A 14,416-nucleotide genomic window follows, 5' to 3' on the forward strand; every position below is an offset into this window, starting at 1 on the left:
CCCTCTTGTCCACGGTTCCTCCCATGCTATGGGGTGAGGGTGAGGAAGGCAGGGCCCAGGCAGGGGCTGGGGCTCCCTCTCCATCCCCCCACCCTGCCCCTGAGAAGCTGTACCCCTGGCTGGCTCCCCTCCCCTTCCTGGCCCCAGCTCGGAAGGGAAACAAGATGCAGATAAAGACAGTGAGCCCTTCTCAGGCCCCTGTCCCTGGGTGGGTGTCAGGCCCCGTGAACATCTGAAGGTCCCTGTCTTTCCAATACCCCAGGGGACCCTGGGCCACACACGCCCTCCAGCTAAGGCACTCATTCCACAAGTGTTTTTTCTAAAGGCATTCATACATGTATTCTTTTAACATAAATTCATTGAACAACTACTAAGTGCAGGCACTATTCTGGGCCCTGGCATGTGAGAGTTTACACTTCAGGGGGGGGCACAGACAAGTAGGTAAATAACCACGAGTCTGAATCTTCCTGTCTACAAAGGGAAGGCACAGAACGCTCTGATGTATACCATAGGAAGCTGAATTTGGTCCAAAAAAAATGGGGGGTTCCCGAAAAAATAAATCTTTTCATGGAGATCTGAGGGCAAGGAAAAGTCAGCTGTGCGGAGGGTGGGGGTCTTGAGGATGGGAGTGGAGCAGAAGGAAGCGGGTATCCTCATAGAGGGAACAGCCCCCCGGGGGGAGGGGGTGCTCAATGGAGACTGAGCTTGAAATTCTAAAAGCTCCCCATGCAAACTTCGTAGCCAGGCCCACGAGGCCTTCCAGGATTAGGGCCTGAGTGCCATGTCGGCCTTGGCTTCTCCCCCCTCCTTCAAATGACCCTCTTCCAGGAAGAGGGCTCAGACCACCCCTCCCCCTCCCGCAGAGCTGTCAGCGGCAGCTGACTCAGAACTGAACCTGAACTCTCTGTGATGCAATGCAGGAGCCCACACTACCCATCTGTTCCCAGGAACTTGGGGTGAATCCAGCCTCCTAAGCCTGGCTGTGAGGTCCTGGGGGCAGAACTCGGCCTCTTCTCTTCTTCCTCCCTTATTCCGCTGGTGCACACACAGTATGGGGCTCTCGGGTGACGAGGACTTTATGAACTGGGTTTGGCCAAGCCATTGCTCGTTCTAGTGACCATCACCCTCCACAGGCCTGCCCTGCGCAGGCTCCTGTGTATGTCTCCAGCCAGGCATTTCAGAGCCTCTGCTCCAACACCAGAGCCCCACACCCCCTTCTCCGCTCAGGATTTCTGGACCCCCAGCCTAGAGAGCAATTAACTTCTATCTGATCTTAAATCCCCCTGGTGATATATCCAACAATTGGAGTCCAGTCTGTGATGGAGAGCTCACTCCCTCTATACAAGGCAGAGATGTTCATCGCTGGGCAACTCTGCCTGTCAGAAACTGCTTCCTTCCCTGGAGGAAGCCTCCCCGGTCTGGTTTGTTCATTCATTCATTTACGCAACAAATGTTGATTGCATCCTGATTATGCACCAGGCAAGGTTCTACATGCTGAGAATGTAGCCATGAGCAAGAGAGGTACGGGGAGACAAACGTGTCATGGCACTGAGAGGGAAAATAAAGTGGGGCGAGAGAAGAGAGACAGACAGACAGGAGGTGGCTGCTTTAGGCTGGATGGTCAGGGAAGGCCCCGCAGAGGAGGTGACGTGTGAGCAGAGACCTGGGGGAAGAGAGGGGTACCTAGCTGGGCACTGAGGAAAGACATTCAGGCTGCCTGAAGGAGCCTCCATCAGCCTCAGGGGCTGAGCCAGGCTGGCAGGGAGGGGCCCAGCTGAGCCCAGACCCAGTCCCTGACCCAATCCCTTCCCCACAGCACCTCTCGCCCCACCAAACCCTGCTCTGCCCCCAAAGGGGCTTGCAGTGGATGCCTTCCAGCGGCCTCCCGCAGGGATATCCCAGGGCCCGTGAGATCACCTCCCGCCTCACTGGGGAGATGCAGAGGTCACCTTCAGGAGGCCCCAACCAGAGGTGAAGAAATTGTGAGCTTTGTCCCTCTGCTTGGGTGTGGGCGCAGTGGACAGCAGGCCGCACCTTGATGGAGGCCACACGGACAACGGGCAGGAGCAGGCCCAGGGGGGAAAGCACAGTTCCTATATGGAGTGGGAAGTGCCCTGGTCGGGGACGCAGCCTTACCTGGGTTTGAACCCTGGGGCTGGCTGTGTGACTGTGAGGGATTCCCTTGGCCTCTCTGGGTCTCAACCCTTCCTCTGTCCCAGGAGGGGTGGGGCTTCCAGCCTGGCTTTGACTATGGGCTCTGCTCTCCCTGAGGCCCCTACTCCCTGCCCTCAATGACTTCACGGCCCAAGAATGTGGAGCAGCACACCAGCCACTAGCTGTAGCGAGAAGGTCAAAGCCACAGAGGCTGTGACTACCCAGGTGTCCCCTATCGTCTTCTACCCACCCTCCTGCCCCCCTCCGCTCCCCCCCCACTCCCCCATCCACGCTGGTGGGGGCAGGGAGGGAGGCAGGCCAGGTGAAAGAATCATGGATACTGGGGGGCTACATAGCTCAGGCTGGGAGGGGGACCCCACTTCTTGAGTCCAAAGTACCTCCTCAGCTCAGAGCTGGAATGGCTTGGTGCTTGCATCTGTAAAATGGGAGGGTTGGCACCAAGGTGTTAGGAGAGATGCCACCTGGCCAGGCTGCAGGCAGGCCAGGAAATGTACTGAGAAGAGAAAGATGGTAATGATGTGCTCCTGACGAATTTCTCCACCTGGCAGCAGAGTCCACAGCCGACCCACGGGAGCTGGCTTTATAGGGTGACTCATACCCAGAAGAGTCGGAGACTGGTACTTGCCATCAGGAGAGGAGGGGCTGGAGAGTTGGAGGGACTTCAGAGACAGACTGTAGAAGTTCCGAGAAGAGGGGTGGGGAGGGGGATTTATAAGGAGACGTCTTGGGCAGTCTTGGAGGCTTCCTGGAGGAGGGGGCCTGGAGCAGGGCACCAATGTCAGACAAGGTCAGCAATGGTAGTAAGAATGAGGTGCCTTAGGAGAGCTAAGAAGGGGAGTCTGGAAGGCAAGAAGACGGGGCAGGGGTGCCAGTCTGGTGTGGTCTGCGTGAGCCCATGTGGGTACACTCAGAAGAGGCTGGTAGCAATACCTGAGGGGCTCCCAGCGGGGCACAGATTGGGGGCCTAAGCCCTGCTCACTGTTAGAAGGGGTCACAAAAAGCTTCTGGGTTCTGAGAAGACAAAGGCCATCTGCTACCTGGGCCTGACACGAGCTGCTCTGCTCTGCCCCTGGGGCTGGAGCTGGCCCATGAAGGCCTTGGGACAGGGCTTCCTTCCTCCCCATGTTTTTGTTCAAGTTGATTAAATCTGAGGAATATTTGCGTCCAGGAACAGAGGCCCACGTGTGCGCCTTCAGCAGCCTGTGGTTATCAAAATCCTCAAAGGGCAAAGTGCTAGGCTTAAAAGGAGCTAACAGTGGGCCAGAGGCAATAGGGAAGGCCAGCAGCATCCCCCAAATCTCAGAAACACCCCCAAGGATTCCCTGATTCCCCAGAGCACCTCCAGAATCTCAGCAATATCCCCAGAATTATAGTAATACCACAAGAACTCCTGGAACCTGTCACCCCCATGAGCCCCCAGAACATCAGTATCGTACCAGAATCTCTGAAACAGCTCAGAACCTCGGTCACATTCCAAGGACCCTCAGACATGGGCAAATCAAGCACAGGTTGGAGCATAATGGTCGGAACCATGGTGAGCAGTTGCAGAAGGTCCAGAGACCCCATTGCCCACCACCCTCCCATCCCAGCCCTGGGCTCTCTGAGTCCAACATATCCCCCCAAAAGTTGCACAACACCCAAACTTCAGTGACACCTCAGAGAGCCTCAGCACCATCCCTAATCCCCGGCTTTGCAGCAAAGAATGCCCAAGGGATGTTCGGTCCAGGAGAGGGGCGGCAGCGGGTGGCGGGGGGGCTGGCCAATGTGCCTGCCTATGCAGCTGGGTCCTGCCCATGGGGTCCCCCGTGGAGAGGCAGCCAAGTCAGGTGCAAGCCCATGCAGGCCAGTGAGCTCCGGGTCTACCCCCAGCGACATGGCGCCCGTGTATCAGACTGACACGGGTACCTAACCTGTCCCCAGACACAGATTGACCCCGTTCAGTGGCATGTTGTCGGCTGCCAAGCTCGTGAGGGGAGAGTGTGGATGGCTCTCTACCTCTTAGCTCTCTACCTCCTACCTCCCTTGCCACGAGGGAGCATCAGAAGCATCACCTGACAAGCCCTTCCTGGAACTCTCCTGTCCCCCTTACCACCAACACCATCGGACATGAGGGATTTGGGCCAGACTGCTCTGGCGTGAGTGTAGACCCTGGTGAGGGGTAGGAGGAAGGTGGCCATCTGTGTCAGGGAGCAGCATGTCCCTCCCCTCCCAGAAAGCTAGGCTAGAACTGACTCAGAGGAGGGAAGCTAGGGAGGCAGATTTCAGCCCGGGACAAAGGTAGCTTTCTTACTCTCACAGAGGAGTGAGCCCCCAATCAGGGGAGGCAATCAAGAAGAGGGTGGTAACATCAAGATGCTACAGAGGGTTTCCTGCCTTCAAAGGAGGACTGGCCAGAAGGCCATGAAGATTCCCCCAGCTATAGGAGCCCCAGATTCTCCCTTCCTGGCGTGGTGTCACCATGCTCTGGCCTTGAGATGTAGCCTCCGTGCTGCCCTCCCTCCTCACCGAGGAACTGACTGTTAGATCCCCTGAGTTCTCTCTCTCTCTTTCTCTGAGTTCTCTCTCCTTGTTCCCTCCTGGCCGCAGGATAGGGCTCTCCATCAATCTCTCCCAGCAAACCGTACTGAGACCCGACTCTTCGGACGTCTCCCTGTCTTCGGAGCCGGCACTAGCTCCCCAGTGTCCCCCAAGGACAGCCATCTCCAGGTCTCCAACTTCATCCCTCAGAATTACTCCCCCCTACCATCCTGCTGACTTCCTGCCTCCAAGCCTTTGTTGGGGCTCTGTCCCCGCTGAAGTGCCTTGTCCCTGTGTCCCCTCCTCTTCCGGTCCTACCTGGCTCACGAGGCTTGGCTCCAGCCCCAGGGTGCTCCCCAGCAACGGAGGCCTCCTCCTCTGAGTGCTAGCGCCAGCCCTGGCTAGGATCCCGGAGGGCTGGCTGCTTGTGCAGTCTCAGCAGATGGCCCCGAACAGGGTCCCCAGCACCTGCTTTAGAAAGTGTTTGATCTCCTTCTCCCAGAAAAGCAGCTCCCTCCTTCCCACCGGCTCTGGCCCTGCCCCTCCTCCCACCCCTCAGGCCTCCTGCCCCCTACCCCAGGCCTCCCGCCTGTGCAGAATCAGAGAAGCCCACCCCACCCCCATCTCTCCAGCTCAGGCCCTCAGCCAGGCTGGGCCCCACATAGCACACAGGACGGCTTGTCTCCAGAGAAGCCTCTCCACCTCCCGAAACCATTTGCCTGAAACTTGATCTCCCTGGCCCTCAGAGTCACCTCTGGTGGAGAAGCCTACACAGGGCTTTGATGGCTGAGTTTCCCCAGCTGTGGCCCTGGAAGGGCTCAGGAACCCCCTACCTACTCTCATTTGTCACCATCCATCACTCCCGGGGGGCCGTGGCCTGATGAATTGCTCCAAGCCAGAGGGGAACCACCAGCTAAGCTTTTAATAACCCGCTGCTGCCCAGCTGGGCTGAGGGCCCTGACCACGGTAAGGGGGACTTTGTCACACTTTCATGGGACTTTGGGGCTTGAATTTCAGGAATGATCCATTCAAGGGGGAGAGCCTTCTCTTCACTCTTCGTGGCCCAGTCTCTGTCCAGGAGAAGGCTGGGGTTCTGGGGCCTGCTGTTCGTCCCAAGCACATTCCTGCAACCCCAAGGCTTCAGGGACACTGGGCCCATCTCTGTCGGCTGGAGGCGGGCTCGGGCTCACCATGCTCTCCCCTCCTCCTCCTAGAGGGCGTGCCCTGGAGGGGTAAACAGCACTGGGGAAGGAGAAGTGGGCTCAGAAGGTGTTGTGCTGTGGCAGGCAGGGAGGGGAGGGAAGAGATAAAGATGGGGACCAGAAGTAGAGCCCTAAATCCCCAGGAGACGGACACCAAGGGAGGCACCTTCTTCCTCCAAGGAGAAATGGGGAACAGTCAACAAAAGGGTTGGACAGCCTAAGGAACACAGGCTTTAGGATGTGAGCTTGGTTCCCCATGATGGTGAAGACTCCAGACAGAGGGCACAGCCATGAGAAGAGATTTTACATAGAAAGGGGTAAACCCACAACTCAAAGAGAAAATTCACCTTTGGCCCCTTTTCAGGAAATCTAGAACATTTGCATACATATGCAGGGAAGATGCCCTGCATCTTCCAAGGTCCTTGGTAATGCAAAACTTGGCAACAAGCCCAATATCCATGGATCAGCTTTGATAAGCCTATACAGTAAGGTACTTGCTCATGGCCTCACATGGTAAAACCTCCAAGACATAGTGTCAAGTATAATAACCATGAATGCAAATTGCTGAGCAATACGTGAATGTTCCTTTAAGCTAGGTATGTGTGGGCATGCACATGTGTGTGTGCGCACGCGAGTGTAAATACATTAGAAAATGAATCGAGCAGACACACAGCAAATTGTTCATAGTGGTCACACTCGAGGGAGGAATGAGTTTGGGAAAATGAAGGGGGATTTTCATTTGCTTGAAATGTATATTTAAAATCTATCTATCTATCTATTTATCCATCTAGTAAATCAAATGAAAACACTGTAAGGCTGTATTGAAGCCTGCTGTGTGAGAGGAGCTGTGCAGGCATCACTGAGCTGTGTGAAACAGATTCTGTCCCCAGGCTAGTACTACACATCCTCCAGACTCTCCTGAAGCTTACATACAGCCCTGAGACTAGGTATTGGCCAGTGAGATGGAAAAAGAAGCATTGACTATAACTTCTGAAAAGGGGTGTTCTTTAAAAGAGCGATGTTTTCTTTACTCCTTCCTCCTTCCCGATGGCTGAAATGATGGCTGGATCTCAGGCAGCCATCTTGGTCTATGAGGTAGAGGTCATGAATTAAGTAGGATAGAGCAGTAAATTAGCTGCAAAGAAAGAGCCTGAGCTAAGGCCAGATCTTAGGGCAGAAGGAGATCTCAGAGACCCCTGCTCTACCTATATTCACCATCACCTCAGAGGAAACTGAGGCCTAGAGATGCCACATGATATGCCAGGGCAGTGACTGAGCTAGGAGAGGTTTTGCCAAAGATCCTCCCTCCTTCCACCCCCTACACATACAGAGAGCTCACAGCTCTTTGTCCAGAAACCTCCCTTCCCAGGGCTTGGACTCTGCTCCCTTCTGTGGTTGGGAACCCTGTCTGGGACCCAATCCCTGGAGTTGGGCAAAGGCCCCCAGAGTTGGTCAAGTGGCCCACCTGAGACATACCTCTCAGCATTCTGTCTGATGAGAACACAGCAGAAGCTCTGCCCAGTGGTGCCTACTGGTGGGTCTGTCTGTCAGTATCTCCCATCTGGCTCCTTTCTCTCTTTCTGTGTCCTGCCCTTCTGCTGCCTGTTTGTCCCAGTCCATCAGTCTCTCTTTCCATCCCTGTTACTGTCTCTCTCTATCCCACCCTCGCCCTGTCTGGCTCGGTCCGCCTGTCCCCCACCTTTCTGCCTCTCCTTCTATCTCTCTGTCTCTGCCTCACTCTCTGTCAATTTCTGTGTGTCTCTCTCTCTAACCTGTCTTTCCCTTTCCGTTCCTCTCTCCTGCTCTTTGTTTTTTGTTTTTTTTTTTTTAAGATTTTATTTATTTATTTATTTATTTATTTATTTATTTATTTATTTGACAGAGAGAGACACAGCGAGAGAGGGAACACAAGCAGGGGGAGTGGGAGAGGGAGAAGCAGGCTTCCCGCTGAGCAGGGAGCCCGATGCGGGGCTCGATCCCAGGACCCTGGGACCATGACCTGAGCCGAACGCAGCTGCTTAACGACTGAGCCACCCAGGCGCCCCCCCTGCTCTTTGTTTTGTTCTTCTCTCTGTCTCTCTGAGCCTGACTGTGAAGTTGGTCTCTCCAGCTGAAGGTTCTAGGCGGCACCTTTTCTCGGGCCTTCTTGTGTGCTAACATAGTGCTGCCCCGGCCAGCTCCCCTCTCTCCCTCCCCACTTACCTGCCCTGCCTGTCTCCTGTGCAGAGGACTGGGGCTGGTCTCTGAACCCCCAGAGTCTGCAGGGCCCCCAAGCAGGCCGGACGCGGGGCTCGGGAGCTTGAGTCCCTGGAGCCGGTAGAACAGCCGGGCAAGCATGGGAGGCAAAGGTCGGCGCTGCTGATGCTGCCCGAGTGGAGCGCCCTCTCCTTTCTGCTACCTCAGGAACTTTATCCCTTCTGAGCTACGGCTGGCAGAGAGGGGCTGTCATGTGAGCCCAGGGGTCACGGGTGCAGCCCCAGCTCCTGCTGGAGGGCTGCAGGCATGACCCGGACTCTCCTGACAGTGCTCCATGCCAAAGCTCGGAGCAGGAGGCCAGGAAGGGGAGGAGATGCAGCCCGATGGTGCCAGAGACATGGAGATTGGATCAGAGTTACCACTCAGAGGAAAGAGTCTCAAGGTAGCCAGACCCCAACCCTAACCGCCACTCTCAGTGAAGGGAAGAAACCAGACTTCTAATTTTGCCTTTACCAGTTACTGAGTGACCACAAAGAGGCTCTTTCCTGCTCTCCTCCTGTTTTCCTATCTGTGCAGTGGAGAGAGGCTGGCTGCCATGCCTCACTTTACCAGGGCTGAGTCTATGATTCTATCACCCCGTAGGCTTCTGGCGCTGTGGACTTGAAGGGAGTGGCCTGGGACTGTTCCATGGGGGGCGGGGGGAACAGGGGTAGGAGGGGAGAAGCTGCTGGGGGGAGGAGGCTGGCTACTGAAATCACCACACTGGCCTGGGAATCAGGAGGCCTGAGGTCCAGGTCCATCTCTTCACTCCCCTACCTGATCTCTCTGAACCTCTGTTTCCCCATCTGTAGAAGGGGATAATCGTGCCAGCACTATTGGGAGGGTCCAGGAACTCACAGACGTCCCTGCTGGGAGGATTCAGCTCTGAGCTGAGACCAGGGGTTGAGGGAGAGCTGGAGATGGCTCCCTGGGGATGAGGATGGGGGTCTGAGGGCCCACGGGTGTCAACAGAGGAGGCTAAAAGGAGCCATTGTGGGAAGCAGGAAGGGGCCCTCTGGGATGGGCTAATTAGAGGCCAGGCTCTTCCAGACAAAGCCAGCAGCCTCCGAGTGGCCATTCTTCCAGAGAAGAAAGAAGACTGGAGGGCTCCATTAAGGCCTTTCATCCTGGAGCCCAGGAGGGCAGCTTGGAAGTCAGCACCACTGCCTCCCCTCCTCACCCCACATCCTGCTCCTTCCTGACTCCTTCTGAGGGAACCAGGCCTCTGCCTGCAGTTTCAATCTTTTGAAAACCACAGAAAGCTGAATAGGGAGGCAGCTAGGAGTAGAGAGAATCCTGCAAAGGGAGTAGGGAGGTGGTCCTGATCTGCTACCCTGGGCTCAGTTTTTCCATCTGTAAAGTGGGAGCACCATCCAGGCCTGACCTGCTAAAATTCACTGAGGTTTCCAGACTTTCTCTGTGGAACTGAGGCCAGGCCCAGAGAAGCCTGAGCATTAGGAACCACTACCTCCTGGGGCGCCTGGGTGGCTCAGTTGGTTAAGTGCCCAACTCTTGATTTCGGCTCAGCTCAGGGTTCGTGGGATCAAGCCCCGCGTCGGGCTCTGTGCTCAGTGGGAGTCTGCTTCTCTTCTTCTCCCTGTCCCTCTGCTCTCTCTCTCTCTGTGTCTCTAAAATAAATAAATAAATCTTAAAAAAAAAAAAATCTTGATGAAAAAAGAACAAAAAAGGGACCACTACCTCCTGCCCTGTCACTTACCCCTGCCCTCTCTCCCAGGCACCAGCCTGCCCAGTGAGGCACCAGGATGCATCTCTGAGTCCAAGCATGAGTCAAGAGCCCAAAATGGTCTTCGCTTCTCTCAGATGGAATCCAGTTGAAATAGCCAAAGAACCATTTCTTATTCTTTTCTGTACAAGCAAAAGCTGGATCAGGTTTGTCCATCCACTCATTTATCCTTTCATTCATTCACTCATTCATTCATCCCCTCACTCATTCATTCATCCCCTCACTCATTCATTCATTCAATAATGCTTTAATGGTCCCCCAGGTACCTATCCCTTGCTCAGCCCTGGCCTGGACACACAGACATGATCCCTGAAGGAATATTCAGTCGACTATGGCAAGTCATCATTTGAGACAGAAGGAGGAAGGTGCAGAGTGGGGCAGGGGTGGGAGTCATTGACCCAGTTCCAGAGGAAGAGGCTTTTAGCTAGTCTGCAGGCTGCGTAGGATGACGCCCGCCCGGTGTGGCTGGGCAGTTGGGGCAGAGGGAAGAGCACCAGCAAAGGCAGGGGAGGGGAGACAGGGCAGGCCCGGCCTGGGGCAAAAGTAAGCCTCCCCAGGGCATTATGTTAAGTGAAATAAGCCAGTCACAAAAGGACAAATACTGTGTGACTCCACTTAGATGAGGAGCAGTCACATTCATAAAGACAGAAAGTAGAAGGGCCGGTTGCCAGGAGCTGGGGGGAGGGAGGAATAGGGAGTTGTTGTTTCATGGGTATAGAGTTTCAGTTTTATAAGATGAGAAGAGTTCTGGAGATGGGTTGTGCAATAATGTGAATGTACTTAACATTTACTGAACTGCACACCTAGAAATGATTAAGAAGGTAAGTTTTACATTATATCTATTTTACCATAATTTTAAAGGATAACTATACACACACACACACACACATACACACCCCAAAAATGAGCCTTTCCCAGAGACTGAGTTGGGGAGGGGAGGCGGGAAGTGGAAGGGGTGCAGGGCCCTCCAACCATGCTGAGACCAACATGGTCACCTCAGACCTTTTATAGAAAGTGGGAGGGAGGGAAAGAAGAGAGGAAAGCAAGAAGAGGGAAGTGTGGCATGGCTCAGGGTAAACCGACTAGAAAGAACTGTTGTGTGCATTGGATCTGCTTGCAGGGTCATGGGGCTGGGTGCAGCTCAGAGGTTGGCCCCAGGGCAGAAGGGAGTGACTCCCATCTTGTGACATCTTTGGGGGTCACTTCGAACATGCAAGGGAAGAGAGCTGCTTCAATTGAATCACGGATCTCCAAGACCTTAGACCTAGCGAGGGCAAACCATGGCTTCTAGACCCAAGTTGGTTGGTCAGGCCCAACTGTTGAGGCAAAGGTTTCCAGGTGGCCTCTCTTCCCAAATGGCCAGACTCTGGCCTTTCCCACTATGACTTACAGAGTTGCAGACCGCCAGAGCTGTGGGAAGACTTACCACCCAACTCACACTTATGATACAAATGGGGCCACTGACACCCAGAGAGGGAAAGGGATCTGCCCAAGTTCACGTGCAAGTCAGGTGGCTAGAACTCTGGTCTTCTAAACCCTCTTTGCCTCAATTTCTCCTTGGGGGAATCTGAAGGAACTGGATTCTAATCATTGCAGCGGAAGCCTACCACATACTTGGGGACCCTTAGCAGGGCTGGCCAATACCATCTTTAGACTGGTTATCTCTTACTTTGTGGAAATAATGCATTCCAGTCAAAGTGACTTCAAATGAACTCTTGAATGAAATCTATGCTACCCATACATGTGCTTTTTGGACTCAGAACTGTACTTGTCAATTTTAGGATACAGAAGTCCCTGATAATATGAATTTCAATCTTCGAGCCAGTCCCAGGACAGGTTTAATAGGAGAAAGTATAGTGATAGGTACAGATCTCAGCTCAGCTTCTTACTAGCTGTGTAATCTGAGATTCTCTCAGCCTCAGATTCTTCATCTGTAAAATGGGAATGATTATATCTACATCACAGAGCCATGTAGAGTGCCTGGCATGCAGTAGCCGCTCAATGAAGAGTATCATAAATGATGATGATGATGATACTGGAGGTGAAGATGGTGATGATGGTGGTGATGGTGATAATGATAGTGATGGTGGTGATGGTGGTGATGGTGGTGATAGAGATGGTGGTGATGGTGATGACGGTGGTGATGGTGATGATGGTGGTGATAGAGATGGTGGTGATGGTGATGATGGTAATGGTGATGGTGATGATGGTGATGGTGGTGGTGGTGATGGTGGTGATGATGGTGATGGTGGTGGTAGTGATGGTGATGGTGGTGACGATGGTCGATGGTGATGATGGTGGTGATAGAGATGGTGGTGATGGTGATGATGATAATGGTGATGGTGATGATGGTGATGGTGGTGGTGGTGGTGGTGATGATGGTGATGGTGATAGTGGTGGTGGTGATGGTGGTGATGGTACTGATGGTGATGGTGGTGACAGTGATAGTGATGGTGATGATGGTGATGATGGTGGTGATGGTGATGATGTTGGTGGTGATAGAGATGGTGGTGATGGTGATGATGGTAATGGTGATGGTGATGATGGCAATGGTAATAGTGATGATGGTGGTGGTAATAACGTTGGTGGTGATGGTGATGGTAGAGATGGTTCTTACTGAAGAGTGTTCAGAATTTTCCCTCTCCTGTTGGGTATCAGCAAGACCCAGGCTCAGGAAGGATGGATTCCAGCTTGACAACTCTTTAGTGTAAGAAGCTTTGGGCTCTCTGCCCAATATTGTGAGTTTTGATTACAAAGGCAAACTGGTTCCAGAAGCAGGTGCTAAGGCCATGCTCCCATAGAACAAGCACTGTCCCTCTTCCCTTGGCACCACCCCCCCCAACTCACCAACTTTTGGGAATGAATAGGCATATAGAGACAGAAATGGAAAGTCCTGAGAACCCCATACCCTGTGCTCCCCACACCAGTACTCCTCATCCCTGACCCTGCACTAATTCTCCCATAGAATTATCATCTTCTAACACGTATTATAATTTATTTATTTTCTATATTTTGTGCCTGTTTCTATCTGTCCCAACCTCCCTCCCCCACTAGAAGAGAAGCTTCAGGAGGGCAGGAACCTTCATTTGTTTCACTGCTGTATTCCAAATGCCTAAAATAGTGCCTGGCACACATTAGATGCTCAATAAATATTTGTTGAATGAACAAATGCTAAAAGGGAGGGATCAGTGGCGGCCTTTGTTCCCCATGACAGGCCCAGCTTCCTGGCTTGTTACCTGGTTTCTCCTCAAACAAACAGAGAGGGGTGGGGTACGGCCCTGAGTGCCCAGTGTACAGGCTTTCAGACTGGGCCCAGGCTGGGGCTGTGGGAGGGAGGGGGCAGCGCTCAGCCTGGGGGTCAGTCCCCGGCAAGTTCATGGCTTTCAGGGGGCCGGAACCCTGGGTCCCTGCATCCCTGCAGAGCCAGAGGTTGAAGGCTGAGGAGAAGATACTGGATCTGGAATTTGAAGTCTTAAGTGTGGGGTTTAACGAGGAGGGCAGATACGCCCTGCGGCTGACAGCTGAGAACCCCCTGCAGGCTGGATCTGGGGCTGGGGTACTGTTGCAGGTAAATAATGGGGAACCCCTCCCTACCTGCTCTGCTGTCACCGATGTCATTGAGCAGCAGGATCCTGGCCAGAGCCTCGCCCTCACCAGGAACAAGTTTGTCTTTATTTTGCCCAAAGGTATGAAGTGAGGGTGGTGGTTGGGGGGAGAGAAGGATCCTGTAACTCCTGCCCCAGCCCCTGTCAGGGACCCCAGGGAGCCTCAAGGAAACTGAGAGGGTCAGAACTTTAGACTGGATCCCAAAGCTCTGTCTGTGTGATCTTGGGCAAATGCTGGTCCTCCGTGAGCCCCTGCCTCCTTCAGTGTGACAGGGGGACACTGATGCTGGTCACACGGGTCGGGTGAGGAGGAAATAAAAGGACAGATGAGGAATGGCTTTGTAAATTTACAAAAGCTGAGTACACAGCAGGTTTGGGGCCAGTCCCACCGGATGTCACACTGAGTAACGTTGGAGCCAGTGCCCTGGGTGCCCAGCCCTGAGCACCACTGGACTGTGGGCATGGGGGTGGATGGAGAGGTGGAGACCAGGGTCTGGCCTTCAGGAAGTTTCCAGATTAGGTAGAAAGGCGGGAATCTCAACAGAGAATAGTTAAGTGGTCCGGAAGGAGCAGAAGATCCACACCTAGACTGCGAGGCCACGTAGGCAGGCTTCCTGGAGGAGGAGGGCTGTGAGGGAATGGGGAAACCAAGTCCCAGGCCTTCAGGTGACCAGAGATCAGGGACAGGTTGAACTCTTCCCTCCAAGTAGTGATACTCAGGACCATGTCACCGGCTGAGAGCCCTCCCAAACCCCACATCGGTAGAGGGAGGGCTCAGAGGTGGGGTCCGAGAGGTGTCAAGCCGTCATCCGCTGGGAAAGCTTAGCCAAGCCCACTCCCACTCAGAGGGCCGGCCGCCCAGGTTTCCCCTCCCCACCCAGGGCCCTACCAGTCATTCCTACCCTCCGGGGGGAGGCAGGGAGCCCCCAGACACGGCC

The 14,416-nt window shown here is 54.1% G+C and overlaps 1 protein-coding gene across 1 annotated transcript in view; it reads left to right on the plus strand.

Moving 5' to 3' along the window:
- Positions 1 to 13,249: 13,249 nt before the first annotated feature.
- The window catches only part of CCDC33 (coiled-coil domain containing 33), a 101,528-nt gene continuing 100,361 nt past the window's right edge, over positions 13,250 to 14,416 (plus strand). Inside the window, exon 1 of the mRNA XM_032417935.1 lies at positions 13,250 to 13,559. Within this exon, the coding sequence (XP_032273826.1) occupies positions 13,250 to 13,559 (310 nt within the window). The remainder of the gene's footprint in view (positions 13,560 to 14,416) is intronic.

Source organism: Phoca vitulina, unplaced genomic scaffold, assembly GCF_004348235.1.
Source record: "Phoca vitulina isolate PV1807 unplaced genomic scaffold, GSC_HSeal_1.0 scaffold20, whole genome shotgun sequence".
Classification (NCBI taxonomy): Eukaryota; Metazoa; Chordata; class Mammalia; order Carnivora; family Phocidae; genus Phoca; species Phoca vitulina.